At 49.0% G+C, this 25,781-nt stretch overlaps 1 protein-coding gene across 4 annotated transcripts in view; it reads right to left on the bottom strand.

Annotated features, from left to right (window-relative positions):
* The window catches only part of LOC143943334 (matrix metalloproteinase-18-like), a 1,003,345-nt gene that overhangs the window by 8,083 nt on the left and 969,481 nt on the right, over nucleotides 1-25,781 (bottom strand). Inside the window, exon 9 of one of the 4 annotated variants that reach the window (XM_077465045.1) lies at nucleotides 7,078-7,162. The exons of the other annotated variants lie outside the window; for them this stretch is intronic. Within the exon in view, the coding sequence (XP_077321171.1) occupies nucleotides 7,089-7,162 (74 nt within the window). The 3' untranslated portion in view covers nucleotides 7,078-7,088. Of the gene's footprint in view, nucleotides 1-7,077; nucleotides 7,163-25,781 lie in introns of those variants that run through there. 4 annotated transcript variants of the gene reach the window in all.

Here is a 25,781-nt window from a genome sequence, read left to right as displayed (position 1 = left end):
GGGATGTATAGTCTCTCTCAGGGTGTTTGTTAAGCCACGTCCCTGTGTCGGTCCTTGGGGGGTAGGTTGGGCAGATGTCACAATGGTTTTGGATTCCACTCTTGGCTCTGATCTTGTTGAACTTATTGCCTGGAGTTCCACTTAGGGACATCAGTCCAGTCGTCTTTTCCGATCCCCAACTTGTTCCAAGTAGGGGGGGCTTGGGTATGTCTGTTTCATGCCATGGGGACTATTTCCCTGGGAGGGGGTTTGGCCCTCCTTGGTTCAGAATTCTGTCCCAGCTGTTGGGTTCAGGCTGTAGCATGACCCGATCGTATCCTGTGGGACCTGGGTCCTGCGTCCGGTATGGTTTCTCCAGGTTGACAGTATTATTGCCATGATGCATGGGCCTTATCTGCTTACTCCGTCACATCCATCAGGTTTCCAGCTTTTCACACTCCTGCTAGTGGTCTTTTGCCACTTACCCTCTTGGGGGGGTATGTCTCTGGGCCATTTCACTGGTGTTCATTGGGGTATTTTGCGATCTTTTGCAGGGGTTTTCCTCGGGCCAGGCCTTGTTCCATTCCCCTCTCATAGCCTCTCATTTCACAAGCAGTTCATTCTCGGGTCTGGGTGTCACGGGCATCTGGCTCATTTCAATCTTTCAGGGGATGTTCAGTTGGGTTAGGGTAGTGTCACAGGTTCGATAGGGGGTTCCTTCTCATCGCCAAGTCGGGAGTCGGTGTGTTCTTTTGCCTTTGCGAACACTTTCCAGTTACTTGCTGGATACGTACTACCGTCCGGGAGCACACCTTTATCCGTGATGGTTCTTTATCTTCCCTTCTTCACCTAAATTTTGTGTCTTTTGCCCTCTTCTCAGGCATACTGACCAGCTAGGCCAAGGCACACCTCAAGCCTTGGTTCTTAGGAGCATCGCATTTCCCGCTTGAAGACTCTGACTACAAGTTGAAGGCTGGCCGCAGGCCAGCCTGTATTTGTAGGAGGAGCCTGAGAGGGCTATTTAAACCTCCTCCTCTGTCAGGGCCAGTGTCGGTAGGTTTTCTGGGTTCCCACCCACACGTTCCCCAGTTTCATACATTCTCATAGTATTTTGTTCTTATTCTTACATTCAGGGTATGCCCTCTTCTGAGGCATACTGACCAGCTAGGCCAAGGCACACCTCAGGCCTTGGTTCTTAGGAGCATCGCATTTCCCGCTTGAAGACTCTGACTACAAATAGACCCCCCCCCCCCCGCTTGCAGAGAACTGGGCTGTGACTGTCAACTTAGTAGTAGGGAATGAGAGATTCTTATTAGGCAAGGTAATTATAGAAAGTTTAAGAGAATGTGGAGCCTTTGGCTGGATAAGATGGGTTTTCCTCTACAGGACAAGTGAGGCTTATTGCATCCTCCATTGCCCTGTTCCTGATTCTTCCGCTTTTGTGCCCCCCCCCCCCCCTTCTTTTGTTCTCTTTTTTTTCCTTTTAATATATAGTCAATATAGCGGTTGCTATAGCTTGGTGTTGAAAGGGTTGAAAATTGAGTAGTGTGGGGGTGGGGGTGTGGGGGGGGGGATGGGCATGGGCATGGGTGGAGTGGGAGGGTGCGGGCAATTAAAGGATGTGATGGAGTAGGCGGATGAGGCCCCTGCGCTATGGCAATAAGCATCGTCAACATGGAGAAACCATACCAGACACAGAACACTGGTCCCACCTGATTCAATCAGGACGTGTTTCGGCCTGTGACCTGACAACCGAGTCTGAATCCTGAACCGATGAAGGAGGGCTAGACTCCACCCCGGAGAAATAAGTCACATGGCATGACACAGTCATACCTAAAGTGACTGAAGCCCCCCTACCTGGAACAGGCTGGGGATCGGAAGATGACTGGACTGACATCCCTGAATAGTTCTCCAGGCAACATCCTAGAAAAGAGATCAGAGCCGAGAGTAGAATCCAGAATCCTGATGTTTGCCCAACCTACCACTTAAGGACCGTCCAGGGGGCGTGGCTCAGCACACACCCTGAGAGAGACTATAAATCCCTGGGTGTTAATCAGGGCCTCTAAGCAACAGAATGTCAACTGAAAGAAGATTGATGACTGCTTCCGACCCAAGGGTGAGCCCAGTGGCGAAATTACATCTGCACCAATCAATTAGCCCTATCAACAGGCAGGACTGATGAAAGTAAGTGCAAGCATGGTTGATAACGGTATGGATGCCAATACAGCCCAACCTGAGAACACAAACTAGAGAAATGACAGACAACCAGACATTAGAACAACAACGCCCCTCTGTGCCTACCTAAGTATGAGAACATGAGCAGAATTGTCAAGACCACTGCGCGTAATGAACCTTATGACGGACCCCCCCCCCCCACCCTCGTGTAAGTAGTGAGCCTGAGTAACCTGCAGTGCAGAGACAGGTAATTAACTGAAAATTCAGGGCTGGTTTACCCACAGACCATAGTGGGTAATCGTACAGGTGTGGTGAATAAAGATGCATCGTATGACGTATGGTATACGGGGGAGAAGATTGTGGTCAACAATCAAATAACAAACCAAACCTCAGCCTGTATGGATCTGTAGATGTGACAGATCCCGACATGTGAGCCCTAGCTAACTGACCCAGGTACAAACATGAACAAAGATACGATGAGACATGACAACCAATGAAGATGAAAACAGCTACCGGAGTATATGCGGTGACTGAACAACAACTCCCCTCTGAGAAACGCTGTGGCTGAAACAATATGACAGAAATGCTGAGACTGAACGCTGAGGCAGAAATGCCATGATAGAAATTTTGGGGAAGAAGAGCAAGGACAGCAACGCTATGACAGAAAACGCAATGACAGAAATGCTGAAACTGAATGCTTAGGCAGAAACATGATGACAGAAATCCTGGGGCAGAAATGTAATGACAGAAATCCTGAGACTGAAACGCTGAGGCAGAAATGCAATGACAGAAATCCTGGGGCAGAAACGCTATGACAGAACACTCAGACTGAAATCCTGGGGTACAAAGGCTATGACAGAAATCCTGGGGTACAAAGGCTATGACAGAAATCCTGGGGTACAAAGGCTATGACAGAAATGCTGAGACTGAATGGCGAGACAGAAAAGCTGAGACTGAACGCTATGACAGCAATGCTGGGGCAGAACGCTATGACAGCAATGCTGGGGCAGAACGCTATGACAGCAATGCTGGGGCAGAACGCTATGACAGCAATGCTGGGGCAGAACGCTATGACAACAATGCTGGGGCAGAACGCTATGATAGAAATGCTGGGGCAGAACGCTATGACAGAAATGCTGGGGCAGAACGCTATGACAGAAAATTTTGGGGCAGAACGCTATGACAGAAAATTTCGGGGCAGAGCGCTATGACAGAAATCCTGGGGCAGAGACGCTATGACAGAAATGCAGAGACTGCACGCCAAGACAGAAATTCTGGGGCAGAACGATATGGCAGAATGCTAAAACAGAAAAGCCGAATGTTATGACTGAAATGGTGGGCAGAACGCTGACAGAAATGCTGGGCAGAACTCGACGACAGAAATGCTGGGCAGAACTCGACGACAGAAATGCTGGGCAGAACTCGACGACAGAAATGCTGGGCAGAACTCGACGACAGAAATGCTGGGCAGAACTGGATGACAGAAAATGCTGGGGCCGGACACTACAGGACAGAAAAGCAGGGGCCAAACGCTACACAACAGAAATGCTGGGACAGAAACACCATGACAGAAATACTAGGGCAGAACACCATGACAGAAATGCTATGACAGAAAACGCTGACACTAAACGCCTAGACAGAAATGCTATGACAGAAACCTGGGGCCAAAACGTTATGACAGAAATCCTGGGGGGCGAAACGTCATCATATAACACTTGTGACTGAAGTGGTAGATGCTCAGGAGGCATGCGATGAGCCCCCCCCCCTTGAGAACCGTTAAGCGTGCGGGCGTCCCCTCCATGATGCATGGTGTGGGTTCCAGGGAGGTGAACTGGCGGGTGAGTGACAAGTGGGTGGGTGGAGGATGGATGGACGAATGGACGATCCCGCCGCATGAGCACCAGGAGAAGCAGGCGGGCAGCCCCCATGACAGGGATGAAAGGGAGAAGGGACGTTGCGGCCCCCACGATGCTGGTGGAACCCAGGGATGATGGGGGCAGGAGGTCCCCCGATGGTGTCCAGGAGAGGAACCGACACCATGCTGCGGCTGGCCGCCAATCTGTAGGAAGGCCAGAAGTGATGTGCGTCCACCCAGAAATGCCAATGACACCTGGCCCTGACAGAGGAGGAGGATTAAATAGCCCTCTTGGACTCCTCCCACAAATACAGGCTAGCCTCCAGACAGCCTTGCACTTGTCTATGGTCCAAGCGTTGGATTCTACCTGGTGTTTATTCTAATCAGGTCATGTGTAGGCATTTGGCAGTGCCCCTTTATGTGTTGGTGTGGGTGGAGCCCTGGGCAGAAGGTGGATAAGAACTGATTACCCCGAGTCTCAGCATGTAGGTCTGTGGCCTGAAATGTAGTAGGCCTTCTCAGCCTGGGCTGAGGTAGAGACTCCCATGTGAGGACCCTCTGCTGGGGAACTAAGGAAAAAGCATTAGGGAAGATAATTGGACTCTAATGCCCTGTACACACTGTCGGAATTTCCGACGGAAAATGTGTGATCGGATCGTGTTGTTGGAAAATGCGATTGTATGTGGGCTTAATCTGACTTTTTCCGTCAGAAAAATTTGAGAGCAGGATCTAAAATTTTCCGACAACAAAATCCGAACGTTTAAATTCCGATCGTGTGTAGACAATTCCGACGACAAAGTGCCACGCATGCTCAGAATACATTAAGAGGCTACAGCTATTGGCTACCAGCCCGTTTATAGTCTCAACGTATGTGTTGTATGTCACCTCGTTAAGATTGATTGGATTTTCTGACAACTTTGTCCGACCGTGTGTATGCAAGACAAGTTTGGCACAAAATCCATCAGAAAAAATCTGATGGATTTTGTTGTCAGAATGTCCGACTATGTGTACAGTGTGTAAGCCCTTGTACACACGATCGGAGATTCCGATAGAATGTGTCCTATCGGACCGTTTTGTCGGATAATCAGACTGTGTGTGTGGTATGCATCGGACTGTTTCCGTCAGAATATCCGTCGGACCCAATTTTCCAACTTGTTGGAAATATTTTCCGACAAACTGGTCCCATCGGACATACTCCAATCATGTGTAGCCTACTCCGACGGACAAGGTGCCACGCATGCTCACATTCAAATTCCGACACGGAAGTGCTCGTTCAGGTAAAACTACTGCTCGTAAGCGATATAGCACATTCGTCACGCTGCAATGTTAACAATTCTTTCATAAAGCGCATTCTCTTGTTCTTTACAATGCTGCAAGAATTCTAATTTCTTTTGATGCTCATAGTCACACACACTTCTCCCGAACGTATTTCATTACTCTTTTTTAACCATTTCAGCAATACAATTTTAGTTTGCGTCACATCTACACAATTTTAGATTTTGTTTATTCTTTTTGGGATGTTTTTTTTTGGATTCCCTAAAAATCTCCTTTAAAGACAGTTTGCTCATTTCTCCTTTTTTTTTTTTTGGTGTGTAAACTTACCACAACAACATTATTCTATTTTTGATATTTTGTTTTTCTTTTTTAGACCCCTTTCACACTGAGGCGTTTTTCAGGCGTTTTTCAGGCGCTTTAGCGTTAAAAAAAAGCGCCTGTAAAGCGCTTGAAAGAAGCCTCATCTGCAGTCCCAATGTGAAAGCCCAAGTGCTTTAAGAACCCTTTCACAATGTCAGCGCCCGAAAAACGCTCGTAAAGCGCCGCTTAAACTAGCAGCGCTTTACCAGCGTTTTTCGAGCGTTATTGGGGCGCTTTTAACCCCTGCTAGTGGCCAAATAAAGGGTTAAAAGCGCCCACAAAACGCTGCTGCCAGCGTTTTTCAGGCGTTTTACAGGCGCTTCCCATTGATTTCAATGGGAAGGGGCGCTTTATTCACCGCTCCAAAAGTGCTGCAAAGAAGCTGCTTGCAGGACTTTTTTTGACGCCCTGCCAGCGCAGCGCCTTGGTGTGAAAGCACTCGGGCGTTTACATTGGGATTGCAGTTGCAGCTTCTTTCAGGCGTATTTTTTAACGCTGAAGCGCCTGAAAAACGCCCCAGTATGAAAGGGATCTCGGTGTGAAAGCACTCGGGCTTTTACATTGGGATTGCAGTTGCGGCTTCTTTCAGGCGTATTTTTTAACGCTAAAGCGCATGAAAAACGCCTGAAAAATGCCCCAGTGTGAAAGGGGTCTTAATCTACAGGAGGTTGTTTAGTGTTGGTACCCCTTGTTATTCATTTCACTTTGTTTACACACAAATAAACTGGCCTTTTGGAAGGGAAACACATACGCAAGTATTTATTCCAAAAAAGAATACCTTTATTTCGGGGGCAGTAACAGATAAAGAGGGAGGCAGCGATGTTGAAACTGGGGAGATTAGCGAAGCCTTTGGCCCCCAGGGCGCACATCAACTATTTAAACGCAAAAATTGGTGGCCTGAGGAATACATGTCTGAGGGAGAGAAGTCTGGTCCTGAAGTCTAAGAAACCCGGAACAGCAGCAGATGACATCTATGTTCCCAGGCTGTGGTACTACAACAGGCTGCATCTTCTGTCAGACCAGACTGAAGCCAGGTCATCACACTCTGGTCTTCCTTCCACGCTTCCTTCCAGACTGTGGCTGTGGTGCTGGAGGTGTGGCAGAAGGAGGAGCAGGGGCATGGGCCAAACCACACAAGTGTGTTTCTTGTGTCATTTGGCCCAACAGACCCTTGTTGAGGGTGTGGAGATTAACCTCCTCACGCAAGATCTGTTGTCCCTGCTCCATTTGATCAAGCTTGCACGCAACCATGGCGGCAAAGGACTCTTGGTAGGTGGGTTTTGCTTGTAGGGCCGCAGAAGCCTCACCAATCAGCCTCAGGGCCGACCCCTCAACATTCCCCCCCTTTCTCGCCCTTTTGCGTAGAAGGCGGAGGGGAGGGACCTGGCATTCAGTGAGTCTCCTTTGGCTGCCCACCGCCTGGCTGCCGCTTACCCCCGCCTCCTCATGGCTGCCACTTTCCACAGCCACCTCCTGGCTGCTGCATTCCACACCCTCCTGTTCCTGGCTGAGTTCTTCCTGTGTACGAAAAAGGGACATAGTTTTAGTTTTTGGTTCATCAAACACACACAATTTTCATATCAACACTGTTGCAAATTGTTAACCAATAGAAAAGACTATCATTCTGTGCCCATCATTTTGCTTTCTTGTCCCAAAGGTTTTGGCCACTACTGTCTATTGATATGTGAAACACTTTCTAAACGCAGCAAGTAGTGAGCAAAAATCAAGTTAACATCATTCATTTTTACTCCGAAAATATGTACAACAATACTATACCTGGCTCAAGCTGGGCTCCCCCAGTTCTTCCTGAGTGGAAGGCCCAGGTTGGGCATCGGAAGACTCATCGGGTGTGGAATGGAGCATTGGACGCGTGGAAGGAAGAGTAGAGAGTGATTCCCTGACATCAGCCTGGTCTGACAGAAAATGCATCCTGTCATAATACCACAGGGTGGGGACATAAACGTCATCTGCTGAAGCTCCAGATTGCATGGACTTCAGCACCTTGGTCCTCTCCCTCAGATATGTACTCCTGAGGCTACCAATTTTCTTTTTTAAATAGGTGACGTCTGCCCTGGGGACCAACGGCTTCACAAACTCAACCAGTTGCAACATTGCTGCCTGCCTCTTTTGTCTGTTACTATATAGTGGGTGTGTTACTTGCCACATGAAGGGCATGTCTCTGTATTTATCGATGAAAAGAGGGAGGAAGCTATGGTCATTGAAGCCGTCCATAATGTCTGCAAGACACAACACAAGACAAACCCTAATGTCAGGCTAAACTCCACTAATGCAGGCCTCAATCTAGAAGCAGTGTAGCCTAGTGATGTACCAAGTTCAAAATGTTACCTTCGTTTGCATGTTCGTCGCGTCAGCTTCTCCCGCTGTTCACCGATCTACGTATGACACACGCGTGTTGCGTTTTATATACAGTGCGCATGCGTGAAACGCCGCCCGCCCCTGATGTTCTTTCTAGTAGGGATGAGCCGAACACCCCCCGGTTCGGTTCGCACCAGAAATTTCGAAAGGAAGCCCAAATTCGTACGAACGTTAGAACCCCATTGAAGTCTATGGGACTCGAACGTACGAAATTAAAAGTGCTAATTTTAATGGCTAATATGCAAGATACTGTCCTAAAAAGGGTTTGGGGACCTGGCTCCTGCCCCAGGGGACATGGGTCAATGCAAAAAAAAGTTTTAAAAACGGCCGTTTTGGTGGGAGCACTGATTTTAATGACGATTAAAGTGGAAAAAAAAGTGAAATATTCCTTTAAATATGGTGCCTGGGGGTGTCTGTAGTATGCCTGTGAAGTGCCACGTGTTTCCAGTGTTTAGAACAGTCCCTGCACAAAATGACATTTAACGGAAATAACGTCATTTAAAGCTGCTTGCGGTTTTAATGTTATATCTGGTTCCTGCAATATGGTTGAAAATCATTGAGAAAAATGGCATGGGTAGCCCTCCCTGCCCATTACCAGCCCCTTTGGGTCTTGTACGCATATTAAGGGGAACCCCCTACCCATATTAAAAAAAGGAAATGCGTGTGGCCCCCAGGCCCTATATACTCAGAACAGCAGTATACAGGCGGTGCAAACAAGACAGGGACTGTGTAGGTTTGTTCTGTTAAGTTGAATCTGTTTGTAATTTTCAACTGGTACATTTTCAAAGTGTAGCTGCAGTCCAAAAAAAAATTTTTAAGCTTTTTGGAAAACATAGGGAAGGGTTATCACCCCTGTATAATTTGTTTTGGCGTCCATCTTTTTTCATCTCACTTGCTGTTGTCTCCTTCCGTTTGCAAGTAGGAGATGTTTGTAAGTTGGATGTTTGAAAGTAGGGGCCTGCCCTATATGCTCTGCAGAAATGGCGGAATAAGGTGTTGGTTTTGCCACAACATTGTAAGCCCTCAAAGTGACTCTTGCTGGGCGCTGGAGCGCTCTGCTGTGAACGATTATATCAAGAATTGTAATTACATGCCATTGTTGAACAGTGGTAGAAAAATTGACCTTTGGTGGTTGTGGTGCTGGTGCCACAACACTATAAGTCCTCACAGTTACTCTGGGTGGGCACAGGAACGGGCCCTCCTGTGAAATATTATATCAAGAATTGTAATTACATATCCTTGTTAAACAGGGGCAGAAAAATTGGGCCTTTGGTGCTGGTGCCATGACACTGCAACCTCTCCCATATACTCTAGTTTTATTGCAGGAATTAGCCCTGCTGCAAAGCATTGCATCAAAAATTGTAATTAAACGCCCCTGTTAAACAGGGGCAGAAAAATTGGGCCTTAGGCACTGGTGCTGGTGCCACGACACTGCAACCTCTCCCATATACTCTTGTTTTATTGCAGGAATTAGCCCTGCTGCAAAGCATTGCATCAAAAATTGTAATTAAACTCCCCTGTTAAACAGGGGCAGAAAAATTGTGCTTTAGGCACTGGTGCTGGTGCCACGACACTGCAACCTCTCCCATATACTCTAGTTTTATTGCAGGAATTAGCCCTGCTGCAAAGCATTGCATCAAAAATTGTAATTAAACACCCCTGTTAAACAGGGGCAGAAAAATTGTGCTTTAGGCACTGGTGCTGGTGCCACGACACTGCAACCTCTCCCTTATACTCTAGTTTTATTGCAGGAATTAGCCCTGCTGCAAAGCATTGCATCAAAAATTGTAATTAAACGCCCCTGTTAAACAGGGGCAGAAAAATTGGGCTGATGGCATCACCCAGAAACAGAAATGTTCTTCCAACGTATCATCGGAGGAAGAAGAGGATAGACAATTAACATAACAGGACAGTCACTCAGCATCAGCATAGGCAGTCTTGAAGGGATGTGATATTTAAAAAAAAATTATTCTGTTACATCAGCTTCAGGTGCTTGGTAGCTGTGGGTGATCCAAGACTGATTCATCTTGATGAAGGTCAGTCGATCAACTGATTCGGTAGACAGCCGCACCCTGTGATCGGTAACAAAGCCACCAGCAGCACTGAAGGTGCGTTCCAAAAGAACGCTGGATGCAGGACAGGCCAGTAGCTCAATTGCATACTGTGCAAGCTCTGGCCAGTGATCCATCCTCAAGACCCAGTAAGCCAGAGGATTTTCGGTGGGAAAGGTGTCCAAGTCTGACCTTGCCCCTAGGTATTCCTGCACCATGTAAATCAGACGCTGGCGATGGTTGCTGGAACCGATCATACCTTGGGGCTGCGGACTAAAAAATTGTCTGAAAGCATCAGTCAGACGGCCACCTTCTCCACCGCTCCTTCTGACCGATGCCTCAGCAACACGTTGTCCAGGACCAGGAGTTTGTAACCTCCCAGTCTCTGGGAACGCGTTGCACAGACCTTTCTGCAAGGCCTCCCGGAGATGTCTCATCCTCTGCTCCCTCTGCGATGGCAAGATAAGGTCAGCAACCTTACCCTTGTACCATGGATCAAGGAGAGTGGCCAGCCAGTAATGGTCCCTCTCCTTGATCCGAAGAATACGAGGATCCTTCCGCAGGCTTTGCAGGATCAGGGAGGCCATGCAGCGTAGGTTAGCTGAGGCATTCAGTCCGGAGTCCTCTGGGTCACTAAGGACAACATGATCCGCAGCTACCCCCTCCCAGCCACGTACAAGTCCACGTGTTTCTTGGGACTGTAAATCATCCCTACAAGACTGCTGCTGCTGCTGCTGATGCTGAGTGCCAGCCTCCACCTCCATGCTGACACAATCATCCTCCTCCTCCTCTTCCTCCTCCTCATCCTCTTCCTGTGTGATGGGTGGCACAGCAGGAACACTGTCTGGATAAAGGGGGCCTTGAGAGGCAAGGAAGTCCTCCTCTTCCTGCCTCTGTTCTGCCTCAAATGCCCTGTCCATTATTCCACGCAGCGTATGCTCCAAGAGGTGGACAAGAGGTACAGTGTCACTGATGCATGCACTGTCACTGCTCACCATCCTTGTGTCCTCCTCAAACGGTGACAGGACAGTGCATGCATCCCTGATCATGCCCCACTGGCGTGGTGAGAAAAATCCAAGCTCCCCTGACCCTGTCCTGGTGCCGTAGTCGCACAGGTACTCATTGATGGCCCTCTGCTGCGTGTGCAGCCGCTGTAGCATGGCCAACGTTGAGTTCCACCTGGTGGGCATGTCACATATAAGGCGGTTCTTGGGCAGGTTCAACTCCTTTTGGAGCTCAGCCAGCCGAGCACAGGCATTAAATGATCGGCAGAAATGCACACAGACTTTCCTGGCCTGCTTCAGGACATCCTGTAAGCCGGGGTACCTGCCCAAGAACCGCTGCACCACCAGGTTAAGGACGTGAGCTACACAGGGCACATGGGTCAGTTGTCCCTGTCGGAGGGCGGAGAGGAGGTTGGTGCCATTGTCGCAAACCACCATTCCTGGCTTAAGCTGGCGTGGCGTCAACCACCTCTCGGCCTGCCCCTGCAGAGCTGACAAAACATCCGCCCCAGTGTGGCTCCTGTCCCCCAAACAAACCAGCGCAAGCACAGCATGGCATCGTTTTGCCTGCATACTTGCGTAGCCCCTGGAACGCCTATGGAGCACCGCTGGTTCTGAGGACAGAGCACTGGAAGAGGCCATGGAGGAAGAAGAAGAGGAGGGGGTGGAGGAGAGAGGTGTGTCACAACCAATAGTAGCATTTTGGAGGCGTGGTGGCGGAACAACCTCCAACACTACTGCACCTTGTCCTGCATCCTTCCCAGCTGCCAGAAGAGTGACCCAATGGGCCGTGAAAGACAGGTAACGTCCCTGTCCATGCCTGCTGGACCATGAGTCAGCGGTAATATGCACCTTACCGCTGACCGCCCTGTCCAGCAAGGCAAGGACATTGCTTTCCACATGCCAGTAGAGAGCCGAAATCGCCTTCCGTGAGAAAAAGTGGCGTTTGGGGACCTGCCACTGAGGAACCGCACATTGTACAAACTCACGGAAGGGGGCCGAGTCTACCAACTGAAAAGGCAGCAGTTGAAGTGCTAGCAATTTAGCCAAGCTAGCATTCAACCGCTGGGCATGTGGATGGCTGGGAGTGAACTTCTTTCGCCGGTCCAGCAGCTGGGGCAGGGACATTTGCCTGCTATAATCGGACGTGGGTGTACTGCTAGCAGAGTGCCCGGAAGCACTTGGCTGTGACACACCTAATTCTACACCTTCATTCCTCTCAGAGCAGGTTTCAGAGAGGACTGAAGGTCTAGTGGGGTTGGAGATGCCAGCTGATGAGGAGCAAGGAGAGGGCCGCTGTGTTCTTTGGTGTGGGTCTTTGAGGTACGCTTGCCAACGAGCTGCATGGCAGGTCAACATATGTCTGTTCAAGCATGTGGTGCCCAAGCGGCTGATGTTTTGGCCACGCCAGATACGCTTGAGACATATGTTGCAAATAGCAGCGGTGCGATCTGATGCACTCGTCTCAAAAAAGGCCCACACCAAAGAACTTTTAGCATAACGTGCAGAGGCAGCGCCCTGCACAGGCAGAGCTCTGCGGTGTGATTCAGTCAGCGTGCTGCCCCTAAGCTGGCCCCCGGAGGGCATCCTGCCTCGTTGGACATGTGCCTCCTCCTCCTCCTCCTCTCTCCTACCAGGCACCCACGTGGAGTCAGTGCCCTCATCATCCTCTCCCTCTTCATCGCTGTAGCAAACCTGGCAGTATGCTGCAGCTTGTTGAACATGACTGCCAGATTGCTGTCCTTATTGAGCATCCCCTCTCTCTGCATTCACGCTACTGCCTTCCTCTAGCTGAGTGTCATCATCAGAGGCTACAAAACACTGGGCATCCTCCTGGAGCATGTACCCAACACTGTGCTCAAAGAGTTCAGGAGACTCCTCAGGAGGACGTGGTGGGTCTAGGGAAGGAGTCACTGATGATGACATTGAGAGGAGGGAAGACGATGCGTTGGCAGCTGCTTTGCTAGTACCCTGAGACTGGGTGAGAGAGGAGGAGGAGGATGAAGAGGGCTTGGTCATCCACTCTACCAAGTCGTTGGCATGTTGCGGCTCAACATGTCCAGCTGCCGAAAAGAAGGACAAACGTGTCCCATGGCCACGTGCTGATGACAATGCACCGTGTCCACGACCAGCACTGTTGTCTCTAGACACAGAGCCTGCTTGCCCTCTATTATCGGCTCGCGCCTGTCTGCCTCTCCTTGCTGGCCTTCCAGACATGGTAATGGCCTGAAGGGAGTTGGGTAAAAAAGCAGTTGGGTAGTGTATATTGTGCTAGTGGCACACAACACCCACTAACTCCTGCAGATGCCTTTATTATAGAACACCAAAGATAAAGGGGTATATACAGATGTATACTGTGCTGTGCTGGAGGCACACACAACTTCCAATAACTCCTGCAGATGGCAAGTGGGCTCAAATAGAGAAGAGCTATGTAGGTGGATATAGCGGTATGTACTGGGTACAGAGCACGCAGACAGCACGCACTAGCTCCTAACACTACTGACTGCAAGCTCTATTATAAAAGATAGATCACTAGCTATATAGGTGAGGTGAATATAGCGGTGTATACTGCGGTCAGGGTACGCAGACAACAACCAATACACAACAGCAAGATCGAAAATCGTCCGAAAACGATCGGTGTGTACTGTGTTGAAGGTACACAGAACACCCACTGCTTCAGACGCCAACACACTACACAAGGCCGCCGCGCTGGCGGCCTTATATAGTGTGAGGCGTGCACTACACAGCCTGAGCCTGTGGCCAATCATGGCTCTCCTCGCTGCTGGCGCTGCGACTGGCCAAGCATGCGGGGTCACAGTGCATGCTTGGCCAATCATGAGCCAGCAATGCACTGCGCCATCGCAGTGCATTGTGGGCCGTGAGCGCCACACGAATTTGGCGCGAACGGACCAAAATGTTCGGACTCCGCCAAACGGACGAACAGCCGATGTTCGAGTCGAACGTATATTCGACTCGAACACGAAGCTCATCCCTACTTTCTAGACTATTCCCTGCCGCTTCGCTTCCGGCGCAGTGGGGAGAGCACATTTCGGAGAGAACACAGGTGCGCACTAATAATAGCTCCATTAACGAGGAGGAGGGTGAGGAAAGGCCGGAGCCTGAAACGTCCCGATCCAGGAAGAGAAGTTTTAAGGCCTCAAATATGTCTTTTGGAGAGATGTTGGAGATGGTGGACATATTGAACAGGACCGACTATGATGGGAAGTATGGACCTTACCCAAACTCAAATATCAGAAAGGCCAAGATCATGAATAAAGTTGTGAAGAGTCTTCATAAGAATTTTGTGATACGCCGATCCATGGATCAACTGAGAAAACGCTGGTCAGACCTGAAACTGAGGGAGCACGAGCATGACATAATGATCAAGCGTGTTCTTGACAAAAGAAAGTAGCTGTGTGTTCATATGATTATTATTGCTTGCATCCTGCTCCATGTGCTTTGATTTCATGTTGTGCAGTTTAAAATGGCCACTTTCAAGTTCATGGTTTCATTCGTTCGTAGGAAACATCGTTCTGCAGGTAAGTATTCTAGCTGAACACAGTGTCCCCAATAATGTTATGACCTTGAAGCTCGGCCAAAATAAACAATTGTACAACACTTCCAAACAATGTTTCATATTGTTAATTCTGCCCTCTGTGTGCTAATTCTTTCTTTTTTTCCATTCTCATAGGGGAGAGAAGACTCGGCAAGTATGAGGACACCAGGGACCACACCCCTCCCAAAGAAGGGCAACTTCCAAAAGCAGAAACAGAGGAGCAGAAGGAGGAGGAGGAAGGAGAGATTGTGGAGGTTGGGCAAATTGTCACCACAACAGGTGAGTGTCAGAGAACACAGCTTCCGGTAAGCTCATCAATGTATGTCACCATATTTTTATTACATGGTGTGTTTTTTTTGCTTTGTTTTGTAGGTGATGTGGAAGAAGATTCCCGTTTTACCAGTGAAAGTGCCCAGATCCTGATTGGGGAGATAATGGGGTGCAATCGGGATTAGGAAAATATACAGCAAAACATCAATGATGTTAAAAATAAAATGAAGAACATCATTGATGTTTTGGAGAGAGTGTGAAACACACCAAACTAGATAGGGTTTTTTTTTGGATATTTTAAACAAAAAATTTTGTATTTATCGAAATTACAAATTTGGAAGATGCACAAAGTGTGTAAACATGTGCTATCTCCCATCATGGGGGATCAATGTACGTGTTTTGTTGAAAGTGTCTGAGATGAAGGGGTTGCAGCCCCAAAGCATGTACATTGATTCTCCATGATGGGAGATAGCACATGTTGACACATTGTGTGCATCTTCCAAATTTGGATTTTTCAGGGGGTGACACCCCATGTGATGAAGGCAATATCAGCCCAGTTTGTACATACTCATGTCTGATATTGTCTTCACTTTTCCTATGTTCTATATTTTACGGTTTGATACATGCCTGCTTACACAAAACCACCAAGTAAACCAAATTTTGATTGAACTCTGTTTTTGATACACACAATTTCTTGGTTTGTTGTCAAAACCTTTTCGAAACGCACATGTGAATGTGCTTGTATTAAAAAGTTTAATTATCACCAATGTGTGGCTTCCTTTTTCATTGCACCAAAAATGTTTTTGTATTAAAATTTTAGTTTGTGCTGAGAAGGAGTGTGAATTAATAAAGGCAACTCCACTTTGCACTCCAAGTGCAGTTTCAGGTGCACTTTTGCAGTGCACTTGTAGTGCATAGTGGAAGTGCCTTTAGTAAAAAAAAACACAGTGAGGTGTAAATTTGGACAATCATGCCATTTCCCTGCCATGGTGCAGAAAATTAGCACGATTTTGGTCAGTAATGCACTACAAACATTAGTTAGTAACATTAGTTACTAAAACAAGGTGTGTGTGTAGCAGACCCACAACATAATAAGATTATCTGAAGAAGAGACTGTCCCCTCATCTTGCTCTGAACTTGGGTTTGCACTGTTGGTGAAAAAGGCACAACTTGAAAAAACCTAAATATACCTAGGAAACACCTAAAACCAAGCCAAGCAGTAAATGAAGGAGTTTCAGATAAAAATGTATTCGTAAAATGCCGCTCAGACATTGTCTGGCATATCAATGGCCCCTCTACCCACAAAGTAGTCCATGTATTGTGTTCTAACCTCACAGGTGCTTTGGTGGGGGCAAGCCAGGATGAGCATGTTCAAGGCCCGTGAGGTTATCTTCATTTTCCATCAAGTCTGCTTCTTGTTGGCCAACTGAGACCGCATAGTTCACAGAAACTTTTTTCATAAAATTGTGCAGGACACACACGATACTATGAAACCCCTTATAATTATAATAGTACAACCCCGAGTTGGGTGGTGGGACGATGCGGACGTGCTTCCCATCTATTGCTCCTCCACAATTGGGAAAGTCCCAACGACTGGCAAAGTGGGAGGCCACAGTCTGCCATTCCTGTGGCATTGAAGGACACTGCGGAGTGAAACAAGAACAAAAATGTGTAATTTGACAAATCAACATTGCAAGCAGATTAGACACCAACATTTTTGGTCAAAATGAGTATAACATTTTGGGAACGGAGTATTTAAAGCCTAGAGTCTAAGGTCCCCTTATAAGAGTCATCACCCCCCATCCCCCCCATCTGATGGGCCCTTGCTAAAAAAATTAGGGGGGGATGTTTAGGACAGGTAACCCTATCCACTTGATTGAGAGCTGAATGGCTAAATAATGTGTGCTACTTTGGGAAGCCCCTCCTTACTTACACTATTGGCAGCCCACCGGACAGGTAAGAAGTGTCATAATACCAAAAAGAAACCTAAATGGAAGCAGTTTTTGACATTCTGCTATTACATATCCAGATAATTAATAGGTTAAAAAAAAAAAAACAATTGCATTTGAAAGTATTGAGGCAGGCCCTTGCACTACATGCTTAGGTGAATTCATCCATAAATGTGAGCTAAAAAAAAGGTAGGTATAGTGTGTATTGGGTTTGGTAAAGTCAGCAGATAGAGGATTGCTATCAGCTGAGCTAGCAGTTGGGGGGAGGGTGGTTCCTAATGAGTTTGGTACAACCCCCCCCCAAAAAAAAAGTGACTCTGCATGAATTGAAGCACACACATAACATTTGTAGACATTTTAGGGGGTGTTTAGGGAAAAGCAATACTATGGAGCTGACAAAAGACATTGGTAAGTGACCAGACTATAGTTTTATGGGCCAAGAAGAGCATGGTGGGGAAGTTAGTGAGGCAAATATGCCTGAGGACAAAGGGGCAGAGTATATGAATTAGAGCATATTGCAATGATGGTAATTAGGGAATGATTAAAGAAATGCAAGACATTAGCAATCTTGAAATACATAGAATGTGATGTTAAAGGATAAAACTTACCTTCATATAGTCCTTCTGCAGGACCTGAATGATGGCAGAACAGGTCTCTGGAATAATGATCCCCAGAGCCTGGGGGAGATGCCTGTAGAGAACTTGAGGTCCTGAAGGCTTCTCCCAGTCGCCAAGTAGTGCAACGTGGCGATGATCCTCTGCTCCGGAGTGATGGCTTGCCGCATGCAGGTATCCTGCCTGCTGATATAAGGGATCAGCAAAGCCAGCAGACGGTGAAAAACGGGGTCCGTCATCCGGAGATAATTCCTGAAATCATCAGGATTATTCTCTCGGATCTCACGGAGCAAAGGCATGTGCGAGAACTGGTCATGCTGGTGCAACCAATTCTTGGTCCACAAACGCCTCCCCTCCCTGTTCATGGACCGGGCTTGTGTCAAAGTAACAACCCCAACACGAAGCCCCTGCACAGCACAAACTCTACGACGAGTACGTAGACGAAACATGGTTTCAAAACGGTCGGCTCGTCAGAACGGACACCAGAAAGCACCGATAAACAGGAAGGCCTGAAAGAACGAGCTGAATAGCAGAAGCAAGCAGACAATAAAAAATGCCTTTCAAAGCGTACTATACCAAGATATAGTCCACAATGAGAAACAAATACTTACTGACTGCAAGCACTGATTATCAGATACGCAAAGACAAGCACAAACCAAAGAGCAGTAGCGATCTGAATCACAAATCTGAAAAGCGCGAATCGTCTCTCACCAAACTTCTACTAACACGAGATCAGCAGAAGGAGCCCAAAGGGTGCCCGGATGTGGTGCTGAACTTCCCTTTTCTAGTCCCGCCGTACACGGCTTACGTCACCGCGTCCTTGGCAACCGCAAACTCCGACAACTTGATCCGACCGTGTGTATGCAACAGTTTCGGGCACAATCCGTCGGACAAAATCCGTCGGACAAAAGCCAACGGATTTGGTTGGCAGAATGTCCGACCGTGTGTACAAGGGCTAAGGGTTTGCGTTTATGGCAATGAAGTGTTCTGTGCTATAACAGAGAGAGAGAGAGAGAGAGAGTGAGAGAGAGAGAGAGAGTAGATGTAGATCTTTTGTGCCAACTTGTTCTTCAGTAAAGCTTTGTATATGCACCTGAATTGAAATTCTTCATTTGTATAGGTCGGGAATACGTGAGGATCAGGACCGTTTTTAGGGCAGGGTAAAAGGGTCAGCCCATCATTGTTGTGGGGCCCAAAGCAGCTGCCTCATATTTGCCAACTCACAGTTCAAATTCCCTTATCCCCTTAGTTTTAGTCCCATTCTGTGTCCCGATATCTCAGTGTACCGTTCTGTTGCTGCTGCCCAGCTGTGCTCTATTGCCATGTACAGATGACTCACCTGCAGACCCTGTGTTTACATGTAAATAATCTGCATTGATATGTAAATAACGGCAGCATTAATATGTAAATAGTCGTGGACTACGGCATTGATATGCAAATTGAGGCAGCATTCATATGTATATCATGTCTACCATCACTTCTGTTGAATGCTGCCTACTGGTGAGGTAAAGGAGCATGCTTGAAAGTCCTGCCTACAACTATAGTCATTAGCAGCCTGTTCTACAAAGCAAATTGGAGGTGGAACCCTCCTTCAAAATAACATGGTGACACAGCACCCTGAATTTTGGTGCATGTGAATCTGAGCCAATGCATGAGGGTGTCAATAACAATTAATGGCACTGCTGTGTATTTGCTAAAGGGCAGCATATTTCTGTGGTGTCAGGAAAGCGATTTTGCATGTATTTCCGACACACACAAATGTGAACACAGGCTAAACATCTCATTTATATTGGTGGTTAATGTAAATCTTCATTACATTGGGGTCTGGTGTACAATCCTTTTATTCACACTAGTTGCCAGTGTGAAGGCCCCCCTTACATTGATGGTCAGTGTAAATCCCCATTACATTGGTGGCCAGTGTAGAAACGCCTCTTTATATTGGTAATCGTTAAAAAATCCAAACCTGCATTTGTGGTCAGTTTCTAATCCTACCTTACATTGGTAGTGGTGGTGGAGAAGCCCCCTTTAAATTGATGGTGAGTGTAAATTCCCCCTACATTGGTGGCCAGTGTAGAAATCCCCCTGTTTTGGCTGTTGATGTAAAATCCCCCCTTACATTGGTTGTCAGTGTAAATTCTTCATTACATTGGTGATCAGTGTAAATTTCCATTTACAGAACATTGGTGGTAAGTGCAGAATTGCCCTTACACTGGTGGTCAGTGTAAATCCCCCTTTACATTGGTGGTCAGTATAAATCCCCCCTAACATTGGTGGTCGGTGTTGAAGTGTCACCTTACATTTGTGGTCAGTACAAATCTCCTCAACAATGGTTGTCAGTGTAAATTCCCCCTTACATGGAGGTCATTGCATATTCCCCCTTACACTGGTGGTTGGTGTAAATGCTCTTATTACATTGGTGTGAGTGTAGAAATTCCTCTTTTCTATTGGTGGGTGGTGTAAAATCCCCCATTACATGGCGGTAAGTGTAAATTTCCACTCACATTGGTGGTCATTGTAAATGCCCCATTACATTGGTAGAATCCCCCACTATATACTTGCCAAAGATTTCCAGATTTGCTCTACATGATTCAGAATTTGCCACAGTGTACTACCTCTTAACTATCCCATCTCCCACCACTGCCACTGATCCCATCAACCCCCAGAATTTCCACTAATCCCAGGAGTCTTAGGATTCCTAGGAGTTTTCTGTCGATTGATGGATTCCCTCACCTACCCAGTCCATGGTGTGCAGGCAGTGTGGAGAGGATGTGCTGTAACCTCTTGCAACCAATCATTGAGCGGTAAGGATATGCAGTAACCTCTAGGAACCAATTAGTGAGCAGTAATAATGTGCAGTAACCTCTAACAACCAATTAGTGAGTGGTATAGATGTCCAGTAACCTCTAGCAATCAATCAGTGAGCAGTATTGATATACAGTAATCTCTAGCAAAAAATCAATAAGCAGAAGTCATATGTTGTAACCTCTAGAAAATAATCAGTGAGCCATAATGTGTGCTGTAACTTCTAGCAGCCAGTCAGTGAGCGGTAATGATACACTGTTATCTCTGGCAACCAATCACAATTGCTGCCTGATCCGATTCAGTAAATAGATTTTGAGTCTAGCTGCTATTTTATGAAGTAGTAGTAACTGTAAGTGCAAGTACAAAATGCATACAATACTTGGGATGTTTAACCACTTCAATAACAGGCACTTAGACAACTTCCCGCCCAAGCCAATTTTCAGCTTTCAGAGCTGTCGCAATTTGAATGACAATTGCGCGGTCATGCAACGCTGTACCCAAACAAAAATAGGCATTCAGTCCATAGCAATAAAACTGGCAGTCCAAAGGTTAAGCCAGGGGTTAAAGCAAGTATAGTAGCTTGGTAAAAGAGGTGGCTGCCATCATCAGAGAGCTGGCTCTGTAGTAAGCAAGAAATGATTACACTTACAGGAAAAAATAGCTAAAAGGGCTCATCTGTTTAATGGTGGTCCATGGTGGGTTACTTCAGGTCTCGATCCGGATAGTGCTGCAGAGATGCAGGGCTGCAGATAAGAGGTTATCAGCAGGGGCTCCTCCTGTGGCCATCAGGAAGAGGCCGTTGTTGTAAAATTTCCTGCGACCTATGAAATTTGCTCACCCCGTCACTTCCGGTGCGGCTCGAGTGGGCGGAGACTTGCGGGTGGGCGAGCGGAGCTGAACAGATGGTTAGAACGTCAGCAGCAGCCCCGCCCACCCCAAGATTTTCTTCACTGGTCAAAAAAATGATGGCTTCAAGCTGTATTAGCGCATGCGCGGGATATTTGTTCAGCGGTCGACCAAAATGATGGACTCAAGCGGGCGGAGACTTGCTGCGACTCACTGCGACCAGAATTTGCCGCCTCACTGCGCCAAGCAAACGCCACCTCACTGCGCCCAAAAATCGCCACCTCACTGCGCCCAGCAAACGCCACCTCACTGCGACCAGAAATCGCCGCCTCACTGCAACCAGAAATCGCCGCCTCACTGCGCCAAGCAAACGTCACCTCACTGCGCCCAGAAATCGCCACCTCACTGCGACCAGAATTTGCCGCCTCACTGCGCCAAGCAAACGCCACCTCACTGCGCCCAAAAATCGCCACCTCACTGCGCCCAGCAAACGCCACCTCACTGCGACCAGAAATCGCCGCCTCACTGCAACCAGAAATCGCCGCCTCACTGCGCCAAGCAAACGTCACCTCACTGCGCCCAGAAATCGCCACCTCACTGCGACCAGAATTTGCCGCCTCACTGCGCCAAGCAAACGCCACCTCACTGCGCCCAAAAATCGCCACCTCACTGCGCCCAGCAAACGCCACCTCACTGCGACCAGAAATCGCCGCCTCACTGCGACCAGAAATCGCCGCCTCACTGCGCCAAGCAAACGCCACCTCACTGCGCCCAGAAATCGCCACCTCACTGCGCCAAGCAAACGCCACCTCACTGCACCTAGAAATCGCCGCCTCACTGTGCCCAGAAATCGCCGCCTCACTGCGCCAAGCAAACACCACCTCACTGCACCCAGAAATCGCCACCTCACTGCGCCCAAAAAATGCCACCTCACTGCGACCAGAAAACGCCGCCTCACTGTGACCAGAAATCGCCACCTCACTGCGCCAAGCAAACGCCACCTCACTGCGACCAGAAATCGCCGCCTCACTGCGACCAGAATTTGCCGCCTCACTGCGCCAAGAAAACGCCACCTCACTGCGCCCAGAAATCGCCACCTCACTGTGCCCAAAAAATGCCGCCTCACTGCGACCAGAAATCGCCGCCTCACTGCGCCAAGCAAACGCCACCTCACTGCGACCAGAAATCGCCACCTCACTGCGACCAGAATTTGCCGCCTCACTGCGCCAAACAAACGCCTTCTCACTGCGCCCAGAAATCGCCACCTCACTGCGCCAAGCAAACGCCACCTCACTGCACCTAGAAATCGCCGCCTCACTGTGCCCAGAAATCGCCGCCTCACTGCGCCAAGCAAACACCACCTCACTGCACCCAGAAATCGCCACCTCACTGCGCCCAAAAAATGCCACCTCACTGCGACCAGAAAACGCCGCCTCACTGCGACCAGAAATCGCCACCTCACTGCGCCAAGCAAACGCCACCTCACTGCGACCAGAAATCGCCGCCTCACTGCGACCAGAATTTGCCGCCTCACTGCGCCAAGAAAACGCCACCTCACTGCGACCAGAAATCGCCACCTCACTGCGACCAGAATTTGCCGCCTCACTGCGCCAAACAAACGCCTTCTCACTGCGCCCAGAAATCGCCACCTCACTGCGCCCAGCAAACGGCACCTCACTGCGACCAGAAATCGTCGCCTCACTGCGACCAGAATTTGCCGTTTACTGCGCCAAACAAACGCCACCTCACTGCGCCAAGCAAACGCCACCTCACTGCGCCCAGAAATCGCCACCTCACTGCGCCAAGCAAATGCCACCTCACTGCACCCAGAAATCGCCACCTCACTGCGCCCAGAAATCGCCCCCTCACTGCGCCAAGCAAACACCACCTCACTGCGCCCAGAAATCGCCACCTCACTGCACACAAAAAATGCCGCCTCACTGCGACCAGAAATCGCCGCCTCACTGCGACCAGAAATCGCCGCCTCACTGCGCCAAGCAAACGCCACCTCACTGCGACCAGAAATCGCCGCCTCACTGCGCCCAGAAATCGCCGCCTCACTGTGCCCAACAAACACCATCTCACTGTGCCCAGCAAATGCCTCACTGTGCCCAAAAAATGCCCCTCACTGTGCCCAGAAAACGCCACCTCACTGTGCCCAACAAACGCCACCTCACCATGCCCAGAAAACGCCTCACTGTGCCCAGCAAACGCCTCACTGCACCCAAAAAATGCCGCCTCACTGTGCTCAGCAAACACCTCACTGTGCCCAGCGAACAGCGCCTCACCGTGCCCAGCAAACGCTGGCTCACTGTGCCCATCAAACGCAACCACTGTGCCCATAAATTGCCGCCACTGTGCTATCAAACACAGCCACTGTACTCATCAATTGCTGCCAGATTGTCAAGCCGTAGCTGTGCTCCCTGGGGATATGCTGATCACCCATCTGTGCTGCTGGAGGGAGCCCAGACGGGCATAAATGAGGGACCTGCATGTCATGGTAAGTGAGACCATCCCATATCCAACTCCATCTTTCCCGAGAACAGGGACCCCCTTCCAACCCCCCCCAGGAGAGGGAACCCCTCCCCCCCTCTGAGGACAGGGACCCCCTCCCCCCAAGACAGAGACCCCCTTCTCCCCCCTGAGGACAGGGAAACCTTCTCCCCCCTGAGGACAGGGACCCCCTTCTTTCCTGGGGACAGGGACCCCCTTCTCTCTTGGGGACAGGGACCCCCTTCTCTCCTGGGGACAGGAACTCCATCTCCCCTGGGAACGGGGACTTCATCTCACCTAGGGACCCCATCTGCCCTGGGAATCAGGACCCCACCTCCCCTAAGAACAGGAACCTGATCACCCTGTGTGCGCCAACCTCACTGCCCTGCCGGCCATGTGTCCTGTGTGAGGGCCCTCCTGTGACAGCTCTTATAAGGACTTCACCCCACTGTGTGATCCCCCTACATGACTGATCCCTCTGTGTCCAAAACTTACACGGGGAACCCCTCTGTTTGCTCCCCCTACATGTCTGCATACTCTGACCACCACCTGTACCATTTCCACATCCTCTGACTGCCTCCTGTATCCTGTGCACATGTTCCGACCCCCTCTTGTACCATGTCTGTAGCCTCTAGCCACCTCCTGTGTCCTGTCTGCAATCTCTGACTATCTCTTGTCTTTTAACGTGTCTGCAGTCTCTTAGGGGGCGTCTGGAGAGGAATCAAGAGTGAGAGCACCGCCAGGATTGGGATTACGGGAGGAGTCAGATGTGTATGGACTGTGGAGAAGAGACTATAGAATAAAAACCAGAACCACCAACCTGGAGCCGTCTAACTGAGCCCTGCATGCTGCACTGGAGAGGAGGTCAGTGACAAGAGGGCACTCATATAAAGGTTTCCCATCATCTCAGTAACACCCCCCCCTAGTGTATTCACTCTGCGGAAGGTGGTCTCTGGTCACCAGAGTTTCCCCCCCATAACATTTCCCGGCATTCCCCTTTACATCAGAGTCCGCAGGATTCTTCCCCAAGGCAAAGGAAAATGCTACAGAGCATGATCTAAGGAGGAACTCTGATGTAAGGGGTGCTCTGGTCACCAGAGACCACCTTATATCAGAGTCCACTGCATTCCCATTTACATCAGAGTTCCAACTTACATCAGGGTCTGCAGCATTGCCCTTTGCATCAGGGTTCGCAGAGTTCCCCCTGTTAGATTAGAAGGGATGGAGGCCCAGAGACATGTCCAGAGTACACAGAGGATACAAGGGATAGATTAGAAGGGATGGGGACCTACAGACATGTCCAGAGTACACAGAGGATACATGGGATAGATTAGAGCACCCCTTACATCAGAGTTCCTCCTTAGATCATGCTCTGTAGCATTTTCCTTTGCCTTGGGGAAGAATCCTGCGGACTGATGTAAAGGGGAATGCCGGGAAATGTTATGGGGGGGAAACTCTGGTGACCAGAGACCACCTTCCGCAGAGTGAATACACTAGGGGGGGTGTTACTGAGATGATGGGAAACCTTTATATGAGTGCCCTCTTGTCACTGACCTCCTCTCCAGTGCAGCATGCAGGGCTCAGTTAGACGGCTCCAGGTTGGTGGTTCTGGTTTTTATTCTATAGTCTCTTCTCCACAGTCCATACACATCTGACTCCTCCCGTAATCCCAATCCTGGCGGTGCTCTCACTCTTGATTCCTCTCCAGACGCCCCCTAAGAGACTGCAGACACGTTAAAAGACAAGAGATAGTCAGAGATTGCAGACAGGACACAGGAGGTGGCTAGAGGCTACAGACATGGTACAAGAGGGGGTCGGAACATGTGCACAGGATACAGGAGGCAGTCAGAGGATGTGGAAATGGTACAGGTGGTGGTCAGAGTATGCAGACATGTAGGGGGAGCAAACAGAGGGGTTCCCCGTGTAAGTTTTGGACACAGAGGGATCAGTCATGTAGGGGGATCACACAGTGGGGTGAAGTCCTTATAAGAGCTGTCACAGGAGGGCCCTCACACAGGACACATGGCCAGCAGGGCAGTGAGGTTGGCGCACACAGGGTGATCAGGTTCCTGTTCTTGGGGGAGGTGGGGTCCTGATCCCCAGGGCAGATGGGGTCCCTAGGTGAGATGAAGTCCCCATTCCCAGGGGAGATGGAGTTCCTGTCCCCAGGAGAGAA

Source organism: Lithobates pipiens, unplaced genomic scaffold (genome assembly GCF_037356315.1).
Source record: "Lithobates pipiens isolate NorthernLeopardFrog02 unplaced genomic scaffold, aLitPip1_a1.2 Scaffold_30, whole genome shotgun sequence".
Taxonomy (NCBI): Eukaryota; Metazoa; Chordata; class Amphibia; order Anura; family Ranidae; genus Lithobates; species Lithobates pipiens.
This window is presented reverse-complemented; position numbering and strand designations above follow the sequence as displayed.